Raw genomic sequence first — 18,888 nt, forward strand, 5'->3', positions numbered from 1 at the left:
ATCGAACCAGTCGTGGGACAGACAGAGAGAGACACACACGTACACAACGAGGACAGGAGCACTGTCTCACCCTCCAGAGAGGACAGACAGACAGACAGACAGACAGACAAAGACATTCTTGGCTTTAAGTTCAGGAGAAAAGAAGAAGAAGAAGAAAAGTTCACAGTCCGTCGGAGAGATCATTGAGTGGAGGAGAAAGGCGTGACGCGTTCTTCATCATCATCATCATCACCACCACCACCAGCCTGCACGCGCACACTAACGGATACATCGTAAACTTCATGAAATAAATCATCCGCGAGAAGAAACGGCACGAGAGCGAACATGAGGGTCACGTGGCTGCTGCTTCCAATCAGTGAGTACAGTTCATTTAAATCAACGCCTCAGATCATGCTTTATGTCTAATATATATGTGAATATAATAGAGAGTGACGTCATGAACAAGCAGGACAGCAGCAGCAACAGGTGCTCACGAAAAAAATAAGTATTCTCATGTAGAAATACTTCATTACAAGTAAAAATACGCTAACAGCAGCTGCCTAAACTATCAACAGTAAAAAATATATATTGTAGTTGGCTAAGTATAATTTATTTAATTTAAAGTACTAATACAACTACGTAGAAATGTATTCATTACATACAAAAAGTGTGACTTAGTGGTAAAAATACACAAGTATACACAACAGCAGCAGCTTAAACTACTATCAGCAAAAATATACTTGTGTAAATATATTTTACTTAAGTTACAAGTACTAATACAACTCTCAAAGTAGTTTCACTTTTAATTAGTAAAAGTATTATCAAAACGTTACAAAAAGTATCAGAATTAGAGTATTTGGACAGTATTTGGAGACTAATTTGATCATAAATAATGTTTATGTTGATGAAGAATGCATAGTATCACACAGTACTGTGTTTCCTCTAAGGAGTAGAAGTATGGATTGAAGTAATCTTGAATACATGTACAACTATGGTGCTTTCTCGTACTCGATGGCCGCCGGCTGTGTGACCTCATGACCTCGGCGGGGCAGCGTCACGTTGTAGCAGCTGGAGGTGGAACTACTTTCTGCGGCGGCAGCGGCGGGCGGTTTGCGGTTGTAGGTTTGCTTTATTTCTGCTGTCGAGACGCGGGAGGGTCAAGAAAAGACACTGATGTCCTTTTAACCATCTGCTGGTTTCATCTGTAACTCTTTATGAAACATTATTAGTCCATTCATGGATTCATGTCGTATTACAACGACGTGTTTGGTGAACGCATCGTTACATCGTCGTCATTTTACTTCTTTACAAATCTCTACGTCGTCTTTAATGAGCTCCACCTGATTTTAATTTAAAGGTGAAGCTGTTTGATATAAAAACACTTTCTGTGCTGTAACCCCCACCTCCTCAACATCCCCCCACCTCCTCAACACCCCCCCCTCCACTCACACAGAAAGTCCTCTGTGGACACAAGGAGCCTGAATAATGAAGCCCCCCCCTCGACCCCCGACCCCCCCGGCTGACAGTGTTTTCCTTTAATTATGCACCTGCCGCTCTCTCACCACGACAGTCGGACGGGAGCGTGTGAAGAAAACATCTGAAGGCTCGTCAGCACTTTTTCTAAAAAAAAAAAAAAGAAAAACAAACGCATTTATGTGTGAACGCAGCATCTGTGTTCAATGGCCGTTTTATCGTGAGTCGGGTTGAAAGCTTGGAAGTTTGCAGGATTCAGGGTGAAGTAACTCATTAATGAGCACACTGAAGAGATTTATCCAGTTTTATAAAAACAAAGAATATGCAAAAGCAAACAGCAGGGTTTCAAACCGCAGTGAAAACGGGCTAAAATATAAAAATAGAAGCTAAAGTGTAAAAGTGAACCAACAGGTCAGCTGACGATGGAGACAGAAGGTAATTCAATTAAGTTACAACTTTGTTAGTAAAGCCGAGTAGCTCGTTATTCACTGTTAAAAACATTAAAAAGCAAAAGCAGCATCTGAATACATTCAGGAGACCCTTAGTAGCTATAGCATAGCATAGAAGTGCTAGCATAGCATAGAAGTGCTAGTGTACTCTGCTAATGCTAGCTCAACAGGTTTTTACATTGAAACGTAAAAGTTTTAGAAACGCGTATCTGCTTTCCAAACAACCAAAATCGTTGTCGGACCGATTGCTATGCTGTGATTGGCCAAATTGTGGGGGGCGGGGCTTAGCAAACATTTCACTGCCTAGCCTTTTTGATTATTCTAATTAGGAGAGATCGTGATTTACTTTATCATACTTTTCGTTAACTTTTAGGAAGTCAGAACGTCCGAACAACGCACAGAAAAAAATGTCGGCTTAGTGATGTAATTTATTGGACAACGTTTACCAACGTGCAATTATCTTTTTAAAATCAGCTGATCAGCCCTCGAGAGCAAATCAATGATACAACTGTGGTGTTCAGTAACACACCTGATGCAGATCAGCAGGCCCCCCTTCTGGATCATCTTGAGGATCAGGTCTTGAGGATCAGGTCTTGAGGATCAGCCGGTTCACGGTGAAGTCTGCGTGGGACTAAAAACACACCTGTGACTCATCAGGTGATGATGCTGGAAAACAGGCGGGAAAAAGAGACAAAGACAGGAAGTAAAACACACGAGTGGCTTTCAAAATAAAACGATTAACGTGATGCAGCTTGGATCTTGTGAAACATTAAAATGACTCCTGGCTGTTTTTTTGGCGGGGCTCCGTTCGCTTCCTGAAGTCTCAGCTGGTTGTCACGGCGATGACAAGGACTCCAGGAAGTTTACTTGAGCCCTGCACATATTTGGCCGGTGTTAACCGGACCAGATACGAGGCCGGTTGTCCAAAAAGCTCAAATCAAAGATTAAAATAAGTGTCATCAAATGCTCAGAGGGGGGTTAAGTAAACCACATGGATCCTGGACTCTGGGATCATCAGTTATCAGGCCCCTCCAGGACTTCCTGCCCCCCCACGCCGACCGTCTCTCTGGTGCGTTCGAGGGTTCATGACTTGTCCGTTTCCTACAAGATAACAGGCTGCCTTCGTTTGGCAACCTGGTCTGGTGTCTGCGCTGGCTCGCCAACGTGGGCGGGGCCATGGGGAACAATAGCTGGGGGGGCGTGGGGGGGGGGGCTATTATCAACATCCCGGTTCCCAAGGAGGGCGTGGCGGCAGGAGACGGCCTTGAGCCACCGACTCCCTTTGGTCCGGCTGGACGCTGGAGGAGATGATGAAACAGTCTTCTCTTTGATTGCAACAACACACACAGCGGGATTCTATAGAAACGACGTTCAGCTGGGTTTCACGACGTTACGTTAGCATGTTGGTGAATACGTCGTTTAAGATCAAAGGTTCTTTAATTAAGCGAGTTTGATAAACGAAGTAGTTTGGAAACAGTTTTAGTTTTTTTTCCCGATTTTATAGGACGTCACATGACGGAGGCTTTTGAGAAAGATGTGAATATTTAATGCGTAAGAAAAGACCAACTATGTTTTCGTGACGTCTGTCTATTTCTGCTTTTATTTCACCGTTTTTAATCAGCAGCTGGAGTTTGCCGTTTTTTGTTTGATAATTAAATATTCAGATGTCCTTGAACGCATCGTGCAGCGTCATAGACGAGCTTTTATCAAGGGAAGGTTACTGATGTGTAGCGAGTCTTGAACGCAGCTTGTTTTGGAGAACGTTGGTGATGAGGAGGATTTAACACCTGCAACGTTCCTCCCCATTCACTCACTGTTTTACCGGCTCACATTCCAGAACCCCCCTTCAGGACCCCCGAGGGTCCGAGGCAGGTCCTTTTTAGGATCCATGAGTCCACAGTCCTGGTTTTGTGGATCCTGGTTTTTAAAAGGCCAGGCACGGCTGGCATGTGGACCTTCTCCCTTCGGGGAGGAACCTTTAAAGCGTTTCATCACTGTCCGATGCTGCAGATAAACAGCCAGCTTCGCCTTCACCTCCGCGGTGACCTCGCACTCCCACCTCTTTACCCAGCATGCCACGCTGCACAGCCCAGGTGTCCATTAATCAGGCCTGGAGGCTGGTACCGCCGCGGACCTCCTCATTCCTTCGCCTCCCTTCGTCCTCTGAAAACAAAACACGCGGATCCTCCTCACTGATTGGTTCTCCTAAAGTACAAATAACATTTAGACCTCACCGTTAGTTCTCCTGCTTTCAGCATGAAACTAAAAATATATTTACCTTTATGTACGTCACCAAATCCCCGACAAACATATATGAATAATTACGTTTTAAACATTTATTTGGGACATAAATGAGTCACTTATAATATAAATAAATCTATAAATAAAGGTATTTTACATGTTATTCACTGATAAATTGATTATTTATTGATTGATAGATTTACATTTATGCGATATGTACGTATTAATGTGGCGCCATACTGTTGCCCTGCTGCTCTATTTGTCTCGGCGGAGGGATGTGTGTGTGTGTGTGTGTGTGTGTGTGTGTGTGTGTGTGTGTGTGTGTGAATGTGTGTGTGTGTGTGTGTGTGTGTGTGTGTGTGTGTGTGTGTGTGTGTGTGTGTGTGTGTGAATGTGTGTGTGTGTGTGTGTGTGTGTGTATGTGTGTGTGTGTGTGATGGAGGTTTAACATTGAACTTTTACCACCGGCTCGTTTAAACACACATACCAGTCTGGTCACTGAGGACGGGGGAGTGTGTTGTTGGTGGATAATGTGTCCCAGTGTGTGTGTGTGTGTGTGTGTGTGTGTGGTCATTTCCATGTGGCCATCAGATTTACGGTGTCTTCACTTTCTCTCCCCCCTCCCTTTCACTTGTCTCTCTTTTATTCCCACCGAGTGTTTTTACATTTACCCCCCCCCCCCCCCAGACCTGAATTACCCCTCTCAATGGGACGAGGATCGGGGGGGCAGCAGGGGTCTGCACGTGGGGCTAGAGGGGCTTTTGTGTCGGCTGTCAGCGAGCTAACGGGCGGCTTTTGTCTCTCTCTCTCACACACTCACACACACACACACACACACACACACACACACACACACACACACACAGTATGACAACATCAGGTGTTCCCGTTATTTTGTCCACCCCATGTTAATGACGTAGTTGTGCAGCTTGATAGAAAAACTAGGAATATTAGTGTGTCAGGTGATTTTATATATGATAAAAATAAATAAAGTCAAATTAAATAAAATAAAGTAAATAAGTGAAAACTAAATAAAGTAAGTGTTTTGAGACTAATTCTTTTGCCAATAATAAGAGAGACAAGCATTATTATTATTGTTTTATTTATATTTATTTACTTTTTTAAAACATTTTCCGTAAATATCGTGATATTGTAAATGATTTTTGCTATTTTTTTTTTTTTTATAAATAATTCTTTTTTTAAAGTGAAAGTGTATGAGGACCAGATTGGAGCGTAGACCAATGCGAGGACATGATATGGAAGCCGATTAGTGCCAAGTCATCAATATTTATTCAACCACTTTATGTTTTTTTAACAAACCCAAACAAAAGTGAAAACAGGAGAAACGACGGGCGGACGACCAGCTGGCGTCCGTTTACACGTTTTACCAAATTAGAAGTCGCACGCCGGTCGAATCAACACGAGCGCTTCCTGTCGCCGTGGCGAGCCAAGAAGACGAGCCAGGGAAAGGACAGCAGGTCGGTTCTCACCGCCGCGACACGAGCATCAGGACAGAGCTTAACACGCAGAGGTCAGAGAGGTCAGAGGGTCAGAGGTCATCAGGGTCGGACAGAAAGCATTTATGACTTCTTAATGATATACTTTTACTGCAGCTCCTGATTTTAATTAGCAGAAATTCAGAAAAAAATAGTCTGGTTTCAGTCTCGGATCTCATCAGGGTTTTTAAGACAGTTATTTCCTTTTTTAAATTATTTTTCTATTTTCTTATTAATTATGTATTTTACTTAAAGCAGTATTAATAGATTGTTTTTGGGAGCAGCGGACACTGGATTGTCTGGTGTTGTTGCAATTAAGTCAAATTAAAATAGAAATGATACACATATTATTTTTAAATCTGTTTGCATACAAGTAAACTGCATTATGAAAAATTAGACATTTATTTTCAGAATTACAGTCACAGTTTTAAACAAGTCAATGTTGTAAATTGAGGGAAAAAAACAAACAGGGATTAGAAAAGAAAGAAAAAGAGAAAAATCTCCATTCAGATAAAAAACACAAATACACACATCCCGGTAGAGGTGGGAAGTAACAAAGTACAAATACTTCAGGTATCTGTAGTACAGATACTTTGTGACTGTAAGTAGATTTTGGGTATCGGAGCCTCTCAGACGTAAACAGACGGTGTTTTCGAGTGGACGAGGTAAAAACAGCTCGCCGCTGATAGCAGCCGCTGTCCGACGCTACGAAACAGACGCCGTCAGTGACAGTCAGGGTCAGCGGGGGTCACGGCAACACAGGACGCCACACCTGGGGGAGGAGGGGGGAGCGAGGCAACAACAGCATGAAGGATCCTGGGAGATAAAAGTAGGAAAGAGTCGCTGCGATAACTCGCACGCATCATCGTTGGAAAAAAGAGACTTTGATTTCCGCGATGATGATGTCATCATGTTGGAAACGTTTCAGAGAACTCACTTCTTCCATCTCCTGACTGACGGAGAAAAAAAACCCTCGTCAAGTAAATCTGTCTGCCTCCACTTGACCCTAAAGGCATCTTAATGCTGCCTTCAGGCGCTGTGGGAGTCAGCAGCTTCATGCTGGATTCTGGATTGTGAACGTTTGGTGCCCTTTAAGAGGATTAATGCAGATAAATAAAGAGCACATGGATTTTATTTTGAAAATATTATTTTTGTTGCTGCCATAAGTTCAGGTTAAATAGTAAATGCCCATCTTTATTTTTAAAATCTACAAACCCTCTTCTTAAAACACACTTTAAAACTGCTAATCAGATTTTTTTTTTTTTTACAATAATGTATTTCATTTGTTTGTTTTATGCAAATTACCGACGTACAATCGGATTTCATGAGGAATTTCAGAAGCCGAGACTTCAACGTAGGTTTTCATGTATTTAAATGGTAGTGATTATTAAATAACGTACAGTCATTTAAAGAAACGGCGACGTGTAGCTTCATGCTGATGATCCTGTGTTGTAGGTGCAGTGTTGTTGGTTGGGGGGCGGGCGGCCATTGTTTCTGGCCGTTGGGAGTCGGTGAGGATTGTTCACAGGGCCTCTCCTAACGGGCCGTGGTCACGGGCGTGGTGCTTCCAGGTTGATTGTGTGCAGCATCCTGTCCTGGGCGACTATAAATAGAAGAGGGAGGGGGCCGCGGCCCCCGAAAGGCCTGCAGCTGTCCGAGCCCCTGCAGGAAATACCAGGAGCGGAGGTCGACGTGACTCCGACGCCGACTTCTGCCAGTGTCGACTCCGACTCATGAAACCTTTACATGCGTGACGGGAGATACGACACAAGGCTCGCTTGCACTGTATAAAGTCAACCTCACAACTTAGGAAGCAACGTTGCTATCGTCGGATGACTGACAACTGTTAGACAACTGATTTTCAGAAACGTACAACAGTGAAGCAGTGGAATTAGCAACCTAGCAGAGCGCTGGCTAATTAGCTATATTGTTAATTCTGTTCATTCTTGAATACATCACTGGTTTGCACAAAATTAGGTGAATTTGGTCCAAAAGTCCCTCACTTTCCGCCAAAAAAACCCGTCAACATAGATTACGATCTACCATGCTAGCTTCCCCGGTGAGCACTTGACGAATTCTATTTCTACGATCTCGCTGCTTTCACCTCACCTTGTTTTGCAAAGCGACTTCTCAGGAGTTGGTGGAGACCAAAACAGAGGAGTTAATATCAGACTTCGAACTAACGCTAATGCTCCACGTCAGCCGTTTAAATACGTGTGTTGTATTTACAGTTAATCTTTGTTAGCACCGATTTAAACTACGTTTTTTAACTCCCCAGGCATCCTGGTGAACAGCGTCCAATCACTTGGTCAGACGCCTCCTTCCGTGACAAAGAATGCTACTTCCTTGACGACGACCGTGCAACCCACGACATCAAGCAATGCTAGCGCCCCCGCGGCGGTGGCGACCGATAGCGGTACGATGGGCGCAGCAGCTGGGACGACACCAACAACTACACCTACGCAGACATCAAAGCCAGTCGCCGTGGTGACCACATCTGCTATGACGACGCCTACAACCACGACGCCTACTACAACGACGCCTGTTACCACGACGCCTACTACCACAACGCCTACTACCACGACGGCTACCAAGCCCACAGACAAGCCGATCCCCACCCAAACGAGCAAAGCACTGACATCTCCCTCTGGCGTCTCTGGTGCCGTTACAGTGAGGAACGCTGCCACTCCCACCGCCGCTACCACTGCTACCACTGCTACTGCCAGCTCCTCCCCCAGCCTAACAAAGACCGCGACCCCAGGGAGTCAAATGCTCCCAGTAACTGGCAGCAGTGGCAGTTCAGCAGGAACCCCCAAGGCTGCCACCCCTGCCCCCCCTGCAGGCTCCACACCCGGTAAAACCTCCGGGACTTCAGTGTCCGTCACGCAGGCCAGCAACGTGGGGATGACCAATACCGCGAAGGTCTCGACGGAGGCCACTACGCCGGGGCAACAGTCCGTGACTCCCACGGCCATCACGACCAGGACGAGCCAAGGCAGCAATGGAGGTAAGTTACCCCGTGAACCCCCTGTAGGCCAACAGCAACCGATGAGGGATCCCTCTCCCAACCCTCGTAACACAATGAGAACGTACATAGGAATATGAAGAACATGGATCTGGAACGATGCAATCAGCTTTCTAAATCTTAAACTCGTAATTTCACGCGTCACATCCAACACCACTTTTGATCAAACTTATAGATAGAAAGCATCGATTGGCTCAATGACGCCAAAATCCTGAATCAAGTAAGCAAGAACTCCTTTGTTTGAATGGATCGTACAGCGAGCAGTCATCTGCAAAATAACGCATCAGGAATTACAGATGGCATTAGAGTTGATGAAGAAGGCATAACGACTTCTTTAGGACTCGAAAGTTAAGGACGTGGGGACTCACAGCGTCACTATCGGGGGATGTTCACGGTTGTCCGTGTCGTTTCTGGTTTTAAGGTGCGAAGTTAACAACCGTGGCGGTAACAAATCCCGTCCAGACGGCATCGAGGACCACCACGAAGCCGGCGGGGAACACGGTGACCACCAGCACCCCCTCTACCCCGACCAAGCCAGGAAGTACTGCAGCTGGGACCTCTGGCATCAAAGCTGGAACCACGTCGCTGCAAACCACCACCACTAGCACCACCAGCACCACCACCAGCACCACCAGCAGCACCAGCAGCACCAGAGCAGGTCTGCCGAAGACGTTCTCGGTAAGACGCAGCGAACAGAAAGATTTACGTTTTATTTACTTTTGACTGACGTTGCTTTCCTTTTTCTTTTCTTTAGTATTCTCTAAACAGCGGACAAGAGGTGAGGCACCGTTTCTCTTTAATTCTGTTTCAGTCATCGGATTGTTTCTATTCACGTCCACGAACAATACGCGTGATAATAAACACGACTCGGCTATTGTCCGAACCAACGCCCTTCCCGCTCCTTTCTGTCGCTCACATTTACTCCCCAAAGTTTGAAATCCAGAGAATCATTTTGTTGCAACATCCTGCAGGAAGAATAAGAACAATAAGACTGGTTTTTAAAATATTGTCCACATTGTGCCATCGTGTCCTTTTATAGTGCCGCGTGTTGAACTTCTGATCACCTGACTTTATTCTTACAGATTATACTTTTCAAAAACATCCCTTTATGGCCGTTCCTCAGAGAAGATGAACCTCAGACAGTTAAACCGAATCATCGACAAGAAATAAAAAGATGTGGCGGCAACCATCATTAAACCACAAAAACATCGCCATGGTAACACCGCAGAGAGATATAAACAGCAGCTGGAAGGAGGACCACGGGGGTTCTTCTGGTCCCATTTCTAAATCCTTAAAACTCATGTCTCTATTTTTGTAGCGACTGTAGCTGTCATGTTTGTCGATGATGTCGTGGTTTCATTATCATGAATCATTTTACCAAATTATGCAGTGGGTAGTTTGATTTCCATACTCGAGGTTGAAGTTACGCTTTTGACGTGAATTAGTACAGTACAGAGTACACAGTAAACACAAAAAAACTTTACAAGAAGTAAATGTAAACCGTCATTTACTCTCCTTACGTTTACCGATCGGAAAGAACCTGCAAAAATAAGAGCCATGTCTCAGAATGACATCCCAGTAAAAAAAGCACAATATCTTATTGTCTAGAAAAGAAACGTGAATCGTCTGGGTGGATCCAGCAACAGGAAACGGTGAAGCTCGCTATAAAAAAAGAAAAGAAGGATTCCAGTCACTGGGTGGAAAAAGTGTCTTAGTGGGAACCCTTCCTGCCTTTCACTGGTTTCCTTCGTTCCCACACCTCTTCCATACGCTCGCACACACAGCTGCCGCGTTCCACAACACCGAAACACTCAGGAAGACACGACGCTCAGCCGCGACCTCCGACCTTCCCGGCCCAATCGGCTTATGGCCGTCGTGGAACAGCTAAGAGCGTGATGTGTGTCTCTGCCTGCAGAAGGAGGAGGAGAAGGACCTGGTGGAGGTGTGCCGGCGGCTGATGGTGAACCTGAAGGACGGGAACTGTACGCTGACGTGGAAACACCACAACGGCAAAGTGACCTTAGACCCCGTGGAGATCAACGGCAAAGGTAATAACCAATAAACAATAAGCATGAAGTTAGTTTTCTGTCTGCTAACCGATACGTCTTCATGTTCCTCGCAGTGAAAACCAGTCTGGCGAACCAGTACTACGAGGAGATCACCAAGGTAACGGCCCGTATCCGATATGTAACGGTGTTATCGTGAAAACGCTCGCCGGCTCCTCGTCATCTCATCGTTTCTCTGCTTAGAAACCCACAGACCACAAAACCCTGATCGCCATCCTGGCCTCCTGTGGAGCGCTGCTCATCATGATCGTCATCCTCGCCGTCTGCGCCTCCCACCACCGCAAGCCGTACCACGAGAACCAGGTAGGCGGGGTCCTCGAGACCCCCAGACCTGGTCCCTGCCAGATCACGTGCACCTTTTTAAAAAAAAAAATTGGTCCAGCATTGAGGGAGAACGCTTCAGACGCTGGCCGCTAAACGGCCTGCAAGTCAATTGTGCACTTAGTCCCGCCCCTTGAACGCAAACTGGCCAATCATAGAGGAGCTCCGATGTTGACACGTTTAGCACAAAAGTTACCTTTCAACACAAATGTACAGGAATGGGATGAATAAACTTCTGTCTCCCCCCCCCCCCCTGCAGCAACACCTGACGGAGGAGCTGCACACGGTGGAGAACGGTTACCACGACAACCCCACGCTGGAGGTGATGGAGGTGCAGCCGGAGATGCAGGAGAAGAAGAAGACGCTGAACGGGGAGTTCAACGACAGCTGGATCGTCCCCATCGACAACCTGCTGAAGGAGGACATCGCCGACGAGGAGGACACTCACCTGTAGAGAGGAGGAGGAGGAGGAGGAGGAGGAGCAGGAGGACCTGGCTACTTCCAGCCACACCAAAACAAAAGAATCCACACTTCTTGCTCCATGCCAGCCATTATGTTTCACTCCTGACACTGTAGCAGATATCACTTAAAATAACCTCTGAAGAGGAAGCACCAATCAAACTGTACATAGCGGCCTTGAAAAGTAAAAACATATTTTTGATATAAATCCACTCAATCAATCACTGTTGTGCCTAAACGGTTAGCTTTTATAAAAAAAATAAGTGACTTTAAAGAGCAAATCAAAACGAGTCATTGTGAAAACAGCAGAAAAAAAGAGGGTTGATTTGTACACATGCACCTGTAAATACAGTTTTTTTTTTTTTTTAAATGTTATTTTCTGTAAGTGAGGACGAGTCAGGTGATGTTGCGAAGAGGCGGCGGCGCTGCTATTCACGATTAATAGACGATGTCCGTGATGTCACGGCGGACGGGTGTCGAGAAAAATGACAAATGAAGGGTTTTAATCCAAAATGCCGCATGACGACGCGAAAATGTACGGAAGGCCCGAGGGGACAAAAACATTTTGTGTCGCATTTTTCTCTCTGAGAAAAAAAACAAAACGTTTTCACGCAATTAGAATGATACTTTTTTTTAAAAAATCACATACTACATACTCAATCATCACTTCCTGAAACACGTAACCATGGTAACCAATGCTAAACTCATGTAACCAAACGACGATTAAAAGAAACACATTACGCCCAGCCATTACCACATTGCATTGTGGGATATTTCAATGTGTTTTACATACTGTAATATTTCACCAGGAAATAGTAAAAATTCACATAATTTTGGTTTTTGCATCAATGGCTCGGACGTAGTAAAGCAGCATGTTAGCGTGCTTCTCTACTTCTGTCCCCTTTGGCCTTCCATACAGAGATACAAGGATATCGCCGATCTCTCTCTCATAAAAAAAATTAAGTCACATTATTAACCAAACGGATTATTCCCGTTTACGTCTTAGCACGGTAGATCGGTTTCTAAAAATTAATGAGCAATAAAACATGTTTTGTTGCGTTTAGTTTCGTTCCTGTTCGTAACCGGTTGCATTGTAAAACAAAAGTGACGGAAAGGGAAAGTAACTATTTCACGAGGACGATGTCGTAACTCTGAAAACGTCTTCAAAGCAACAAACTCGGAATGTCGGGAAATGAAGGGAAACGTAGTTTGTTATTCTGTACTCATACTTTTAAAATGAACTTTGTCCATTTGTGTAAAAGGATCTTTTTTCTTTTTTTTTTTTTTTACAGTGGACAGTTTAGTAAGAATTTCACTGTTTGATTAAGTGTCCGATTGTCTGACTGCTGTTGTCTCCCGTACAAAGTCATTAATGCTGATGGCAAACAGGTTGTAATAACGTAAAATTGTCACGTAAACGCATCAAATTTACTTTTCTAAAGTCAATAGTTAACGATTCATACAGGTAATCTAATTTTCCAGTATTTTAAGGACGAGGCTATGAAGACTATTTTGACAACAAAGAAATTTCACAAATATTGTTAAGAATAATACAAAAGCAAACACTGTAAATATTTTCTTATTTCACCATTGTTGCTGCTGAAGGGGGCGGAGTCACCGACTCGATATTAAAACCCTCGCAGCAGAACGTGGGCACGTTTTTTTACTCTGTTCTGTTTCTTGAATTTACTTCCTTTTAAAAGCATTAAGAAGTTAATATATATTTACTGATATATACACAAGTGAATCCGTCACTTTGGGCACTCCAATCCACCTTTTGATTGCTTTTTTGTGTGTTTGTGTGTCTGTGGTTTCACTTCTATTATAGCTGTGATATTTTTCACCAAAGTACGTAAACAGTATTTGAAATGTATTTATAGTGTGTTTGCTGCTGAGAGCAAACAACAGGGGTCTGACACACTGGAAGCTGTAAATTGTCGACTGCCGCGGCGGTCATGTTGTTCTACATGTGCAGGTTTTTGCAAATAAAGGCAGTATTTTTATTTTCTCCACAACTTTTGGTGCCTTCTGTTCTGTGCAAGCCGCCTGCAATGCCCACACATGGCCACTAGAGGGGGCAGAAACACCACAAAGACAGGAGTTAAGAAAACCTGAACAAAATACAATCTTTATTCATTATATACATTACATACAATGCAATACTACAAGGCTTTCTACACATTCACTGTATCCACAGTAGTGCTCACTGATCTGAGAGTACCAGCCTTAAAAACTCCAGAGTCCCACCCAGGGGTCGCCAAGAGGGCAAGATGGAAAAGAAAAAACAAAATCAGAACATTTACATCCGTTAAACATCGCTGCGTGGATGATATTTACTCTAAAATAGGAAAAAAAAATTAAGTAGTATTTGGCATTGTATTTTGTTTAGTGTTTTTTTTTATTTATTTACTTTACAAAAAGGTGCTTTCAATTAGTCTTCTTTTTTTTAAACAGTTTTCTTCTGGCACAAAAATAAATGCTACGGAAAGCATGATGAGCCTTAAATGTTGTCAAAATAGCTTAAATAATCCCTCTCAATTCTTTACATCACCGATCGTTTCCATTTCATCGGCGTCGGGGCAGAAGAAGACGTGACACGCATGACATCATCATCATCCAACAAAACAAAAACACCAAATATTGTAGGAGTAGTCGTTTTTCCTCTCCTCCGGGAATCGAACATTTCCAGTCCTCCGTTCCCTGCTGAAGTGATGCAGGCGCTTTTACATTTCGGGACGAGGCATCGGAAGGCTGATTCACATTGAGGGTTTTCAAAGTAAAAGCATCAAACAAGTTAAAGGACCGTACCGCCAGGTTGGTTTTTGTTGTGCACATATCAGCCCTTCTGCCAGAAATGCTGTACCCTTAAAGAGACGGTCAAGATAATATTTGGAAATTTGCTTTGCTTGCGAAAAAAGGATCAGATGAGATGATCGACACAAAATATAGAGGCTAAGCCCCGCCCCTTGCCGTGTTCCCATGGGACCCGATATCGTAAAGAAAATGTACAGCAGTCAACGATGCAAGACAAAAACATTTTTTTTTCAATTTTACCACAAATTTCAAAAAGATCATTTTACACGTCCAGAAATTCTCGGCCGTTAGCTTGGTTTGCTAGCTAACTTAGCTATGTTCCATCACAAACGTAACGTTATCTTACCCGATGCGTTTTTTTTTTAATCAACCGATTGTTAGTGTGAGTCAACGTTAAAATCCTGGTACCGAACACACAGGCGTCGCAGCTTCAGATGAGAGGGTATGTCGTCTTTCTAAATACGCATTTTCTTACGACTTTCTTGACGTGTAAATTATCTTTTAAATTGACAAACATTGTGTGCGTTACTTTCATCTGATTTGACTCTCGCCATTGAATGCTGTATATTAATTTAAAAAATAAGATCCCATGGGGGGACACCAGAAGGGGCGGGACTAAGCCTTTCCAAAAGTGATTGCTAGCAGATTGTAAGCTTAGCTAAGCCTAGCATAAAGACTGGAGACAGCTAGCCTGACTTTGAACAAAAAGTAAAAATATCCACCTACAAGCCCCCTCTGTAGCTCTAAGGTGAATGAGGCAGTTGTGTGAAGATGGCAGGTAGTGGTTTTACAGGAGTTCACGTAGCAGATTTGATGTTCGCCAGAAACCTGAAGGCGTGTTGTCGCTGCGAGGTTCATCAGGAAACCAGCAGAGACTCCAGTGTGTAAATGAGTGATCTTTAGAGGGGTCTGTTGGCAGACTGTTTCCTTTAGATGCAGTCAGGCTCTCTGTTTACACTCATTTCCAGTCCTTATGCTAAGCTAAGCTAACTTGGCGCTAGCGGCCTCTTTAGCGTAGTTATGACATGTGTGGTATTGATCTTCTCAGCTGAATCTCAGCAAGTAAGTAAATGTAACTCTGAAGACAAAATTAATTAATTAATTAATTAATTAATTAAAAGTAATTTTCAATCTATTTCAGTAATACCACCAATAACAACAACTCTCACTTGGACAAAAACAAAATCAGGCATGATTTCACGGCGATGGATGTGTCACATTTCTCTGAGGCTCATTTTCATTCCAACCTGAAATAAACTGAAGCTAATGGCCGTCAGCGGGAAGCTACACTTAAAGTCACACATTCTCCTGATGAAGGCCTCGACATTCTGGGGGCGTTTGGTTGTTGTTGGTATGATTCATTTGCATATCAATAGATATATTCTCTTTACCCTAGCTGTTTTTGGCACGTTCATACGGAGGGTGGATATTATGCTGCTGCTGCACAAAAGAAAAAAAGGCCTACCGAGGTTCATTTTTCGGAGCTTTTGCACCGCAAGTAAAGGCATCAACCAATCGCGTGTGTACGTGTAAAACAACGACATGGAGCATCTATAATCCGAAACATTAATCCTTTCAACCTCAACTCCTGTTCTTGTCTTTCACAATAAAAGCCTTAAACACTGCGTAACTCTGGAAACTAAAAAGAAGCTAATGGTGGCTAACGTTAGCATCACGGTAGATGGGATGCCGGTTCACGGTTACTTGGGCTCGCTTCGTCTCTACAGTACATGACTTTTTACCTGCAAAACACCAGCAAGGTCCTCTAATTTCAAAATAAGTGCATAAAGAGGTACATCGCTGTTGACTCGCTCAAGTCCGATCTCGAAATAGCGTTAAATATAAAAAAAAGTTTTTTTTTTAATCCACAGTTCCAATTCAGCCCTCTTATGAATGAAGTCCTTTGACAGTTCAGATCCACAAACACACATTATGTACAAATCGTGGTTAACAGTCGTAGCAGATGTGCCTGTGATGACGTAGTGGCGTAATGTTCCGATGTAGCAGTTTGTTTGCTTTTTTAAATAAACGCAGGAGAGACAATCACGCGTTAGTGATGTCACTGAAAGTCACATCGTGGAAGACAACAAAACGAGGTAAACTTTCCAACTCCCCCCTCCTGTGATCAGGGAGGCGGTCCTGCAGCCGGACTCCACCCCCCCTGAAGTGAATCCTCCGAGGCCTCCGTGTGGAGGATTTGAGCTGTCACATGACCTCGACATCACCCTTATGTTTCTCTTTTCATTCATACTGAAGAAAACTTTCTCCAAGCTGGCCTCCTCACTTAAGACCCTACATTTTCATCTTGCATTTTTTTATTTTTTTTTGCTTTTTAAATTGATTTTACAATCATATTTGACGCCACATGTGAGGAATTGTAAATTTGTGTCAGATATCAGCACGAATCAGCTGTTTTCCTTTCTGGCGGTGTTGAGGGAAGGTTCTGCTTAAAGGTCTAGTCGTCTGGACGTTGTATGAGGTTCCTTCTCCACTGTCGGTGTATCAGCTTCAGTAGATGGACTGACTCTCTTCAAAGCCACCAGACTCCATTGACAAAAACAGTCATCTCCTGTGTTCCTGCGATGTAAAATGACTGTTTTTGTCAATGGAGTCTGGTGGTTTTGAAGAGAGTGTAGATATTAATGATTCTCCTGTCTGTTTCTACAAACTCGACTGTAATTGATTGACCGACTGGAGAAGCAGCAGAAAACATCACTGAATGAACAAAAAGCTGCTCTGATTCCTTCCCACTGAGGATGAGTATTAAATGTGGAGCCAGATAGTTGCTGGAAGTGGATCCTGACCCCCCCCAAGAAAAAAAAAGAATCTGTGTATTTACATATTCTGTACATAATTTATAATCACTTTATTTAACTACTAGGGGGAAATGTTCTAGTTTACAACCCAAACCAATAGATATAAAAAAGAAGGTATATTTATATATATATATATTAAACTTTATCTCATAGAATCATTCCTCTATCGTTACTACAACACTATTAAATTGTTTTTTGCCTCTGCGTGGCCGTCAGCGTCATAAATACGGGGGCTGGATGTGTTGCAGGAAAGCATCAGCGAGAGGAAAGAGGAGAGCTTGTAGCCGCCGAGCATGAAGTGGTTTCTCCTCATTCCAATAAATTAAAACTTTTGGCAACAATTAGTCCGAACGGACGTCATCTCATCGTCTGCTTAACACGTGTGTGTGTGTGTGTGTGTGTGTGTGTGTGTGTGTGTGTGTGTGTGTGTGTGTGTGTTGGACTCTGTGGGTGTGTGCATGGGTACGAAGCAAAAAAATAAAAATAATAAAAAATCTTACAAAAAAGCAAACATGTGGGTTCAAATCCTCTTTTTTTGGCCTCAACTATCTGCCAAACATCGCTCGTGTTTTTCATCCTCATCCAGAGTTTAGAGAAATTTGCATCAGCTTGAAAAAGAGCCAAAGTGACACACGCACACGCGCACACACACACACGCACACACACACACACAGTGTGTCGAGTGTCGCTCAGCGTTGTTGTTGGTGGTGGTGATGATGATGATGATGATGTGCGTGTTTCCGACCTTCACCGCCAGGTAACGCCGGTCAGCGTGATGATGATGAAGATGATGAAGAAGAAGAAGTAAATCCCGCCAGAAGGGTTCAGGAATAGAAAAATAACTGGTCTCTCGTCTCCGTCCGCCGCGTGGCTCGGGTGGAGGTGGGCGGGGCTAGAGCGTGATGAGGTCGACCAGGTTGCCCTTGGGCGGAGTCATGCTGTCCGGGAAGAAGTTGACGAGCGTGTCGAAGAGCTGCGTCCGCTGAGCGTACGTCTGGTCCACGTCGGAGAAACCTGAGAGGAGGAAGAGGAGAAGTCTCACCGCTCAGAAGAAAAAGCTCAGAAGCTAAGCTAACGAAAAGCTAAATAAGTCGGAGATCAGCTGACATGATTCTTTTCTATTATTAATATTCATTTATCAGTGACAAAATGAAGTTATTCAAACAGTCACGGCACACCTTTGTGTATTTATGTCAACAAAACCTGGTTGAGTTGGATTCACTAAAAAGGAACAGAGACCCGGTTCTTACCCAGAGGGATGAAGTCAGAGCTGGACTTGAAGAGGGCCGAGGGCAGCAGCTGGAACTGGATCACAACACAAACGCACGGATTCACTTGAACGTCACACAGCGTTTAACTGAACCTTCAACATCCTCTGACCACATAATCCATCCGGTCAGATTAAGACCCGTCTCTTCTGCACACCTCCCCCTCTGCTCCTCCTTTTCTACACTAGTAACCTCCTTCTCTATGCACTTAAAGACCGGATCCCGTACCTCTTTGGTCTCATCGGGGTCCGTGTGGTCCACCGTCAGCGAGAGGTCGTTCTGCAGGTATTTCAGTGCACTCAGTGGCTCCGACTGGGCTTTCTCCTCAAACCTGACCAACCAAACACACAGCAGTCAGGGCTGCAGTCGCAACAAAGAGACACTAGGTGGCAGCAGAGCCAAACTTTACCCTGAAATGTTCATTTTAATTGAATTTAAAGAACTCCTCAACTACAAATCTATAAAAAAAAAAAACCTCAAT

General features: G+C 43.9%; 2 protein-coding genes across 3 annotated transcripts in view; one reads left to right on the forward strand and one right to left on the reverse strand.

Moving 5' to 3' along the window:
• On the forward strand, positions 1–12,454 carry podxl (podocalyxin-like). The gene is made up of 8 exons (XM_084039182.1): positions 1–355; positions 7,917–8,645; positions 9,085–9,341; positions 9,418–9,441; positions 10,579–10,711; positions 10,786–10,829; positions 10,913–11,032; positions 11,310–12,454. The coding sequence occupies exons 1-8, from the start codon at positions 325–327 to the stop codon at positions 11,502–11,504; spliced, it is 1,533 nt and encodes a 510-aa protein (XP_083895308.1). The 5' UTR covers positions 1–324; the 3' UTR covers positions 11,505–12,454.
• Positions 11,763–18,888, reverse strand: part of mkln1 (muskelin 1, intracellular mediator containing kelch motifs) — an 18,524-nt gene continuing 11,398 nt past the window's right edge. For both annotated transcript variants that reach the window (XM_084039179.1, XM_084039178.1), the window contains exons 16-18: positions 18,636–18,738; positions 18,390–18,444; positions 11,763–18,153 (exon numbers count right to left, since the gene is read on the reverse strand). In XM_084039179.1, coding sequence (XP_083895305.1) covers positions 18,032–18,153; positions 18,390–18,444; positions 18,636–18,738 — 280 coding nt within the window. In that variant the 3' untranslated portion in view covers positions 11,763–18,031. The remainder of the gene's footprint in view (positions 18,154–18,389; positions 18,445–18,635; positions 18,739–18,888) is intronic.

The sequence above is a fragment of the Eutrigla gurnardus genome, assembly GCF_963514095.1.
Source record: "Eutrigla gurnardus genome assembly, chromosome: 21".
NCBI lineage: Eukaryota > Metazoa > Chordata > Actinopteri > Perciformes > Triglidae > Eutrigla > Eutrigla gurnardus.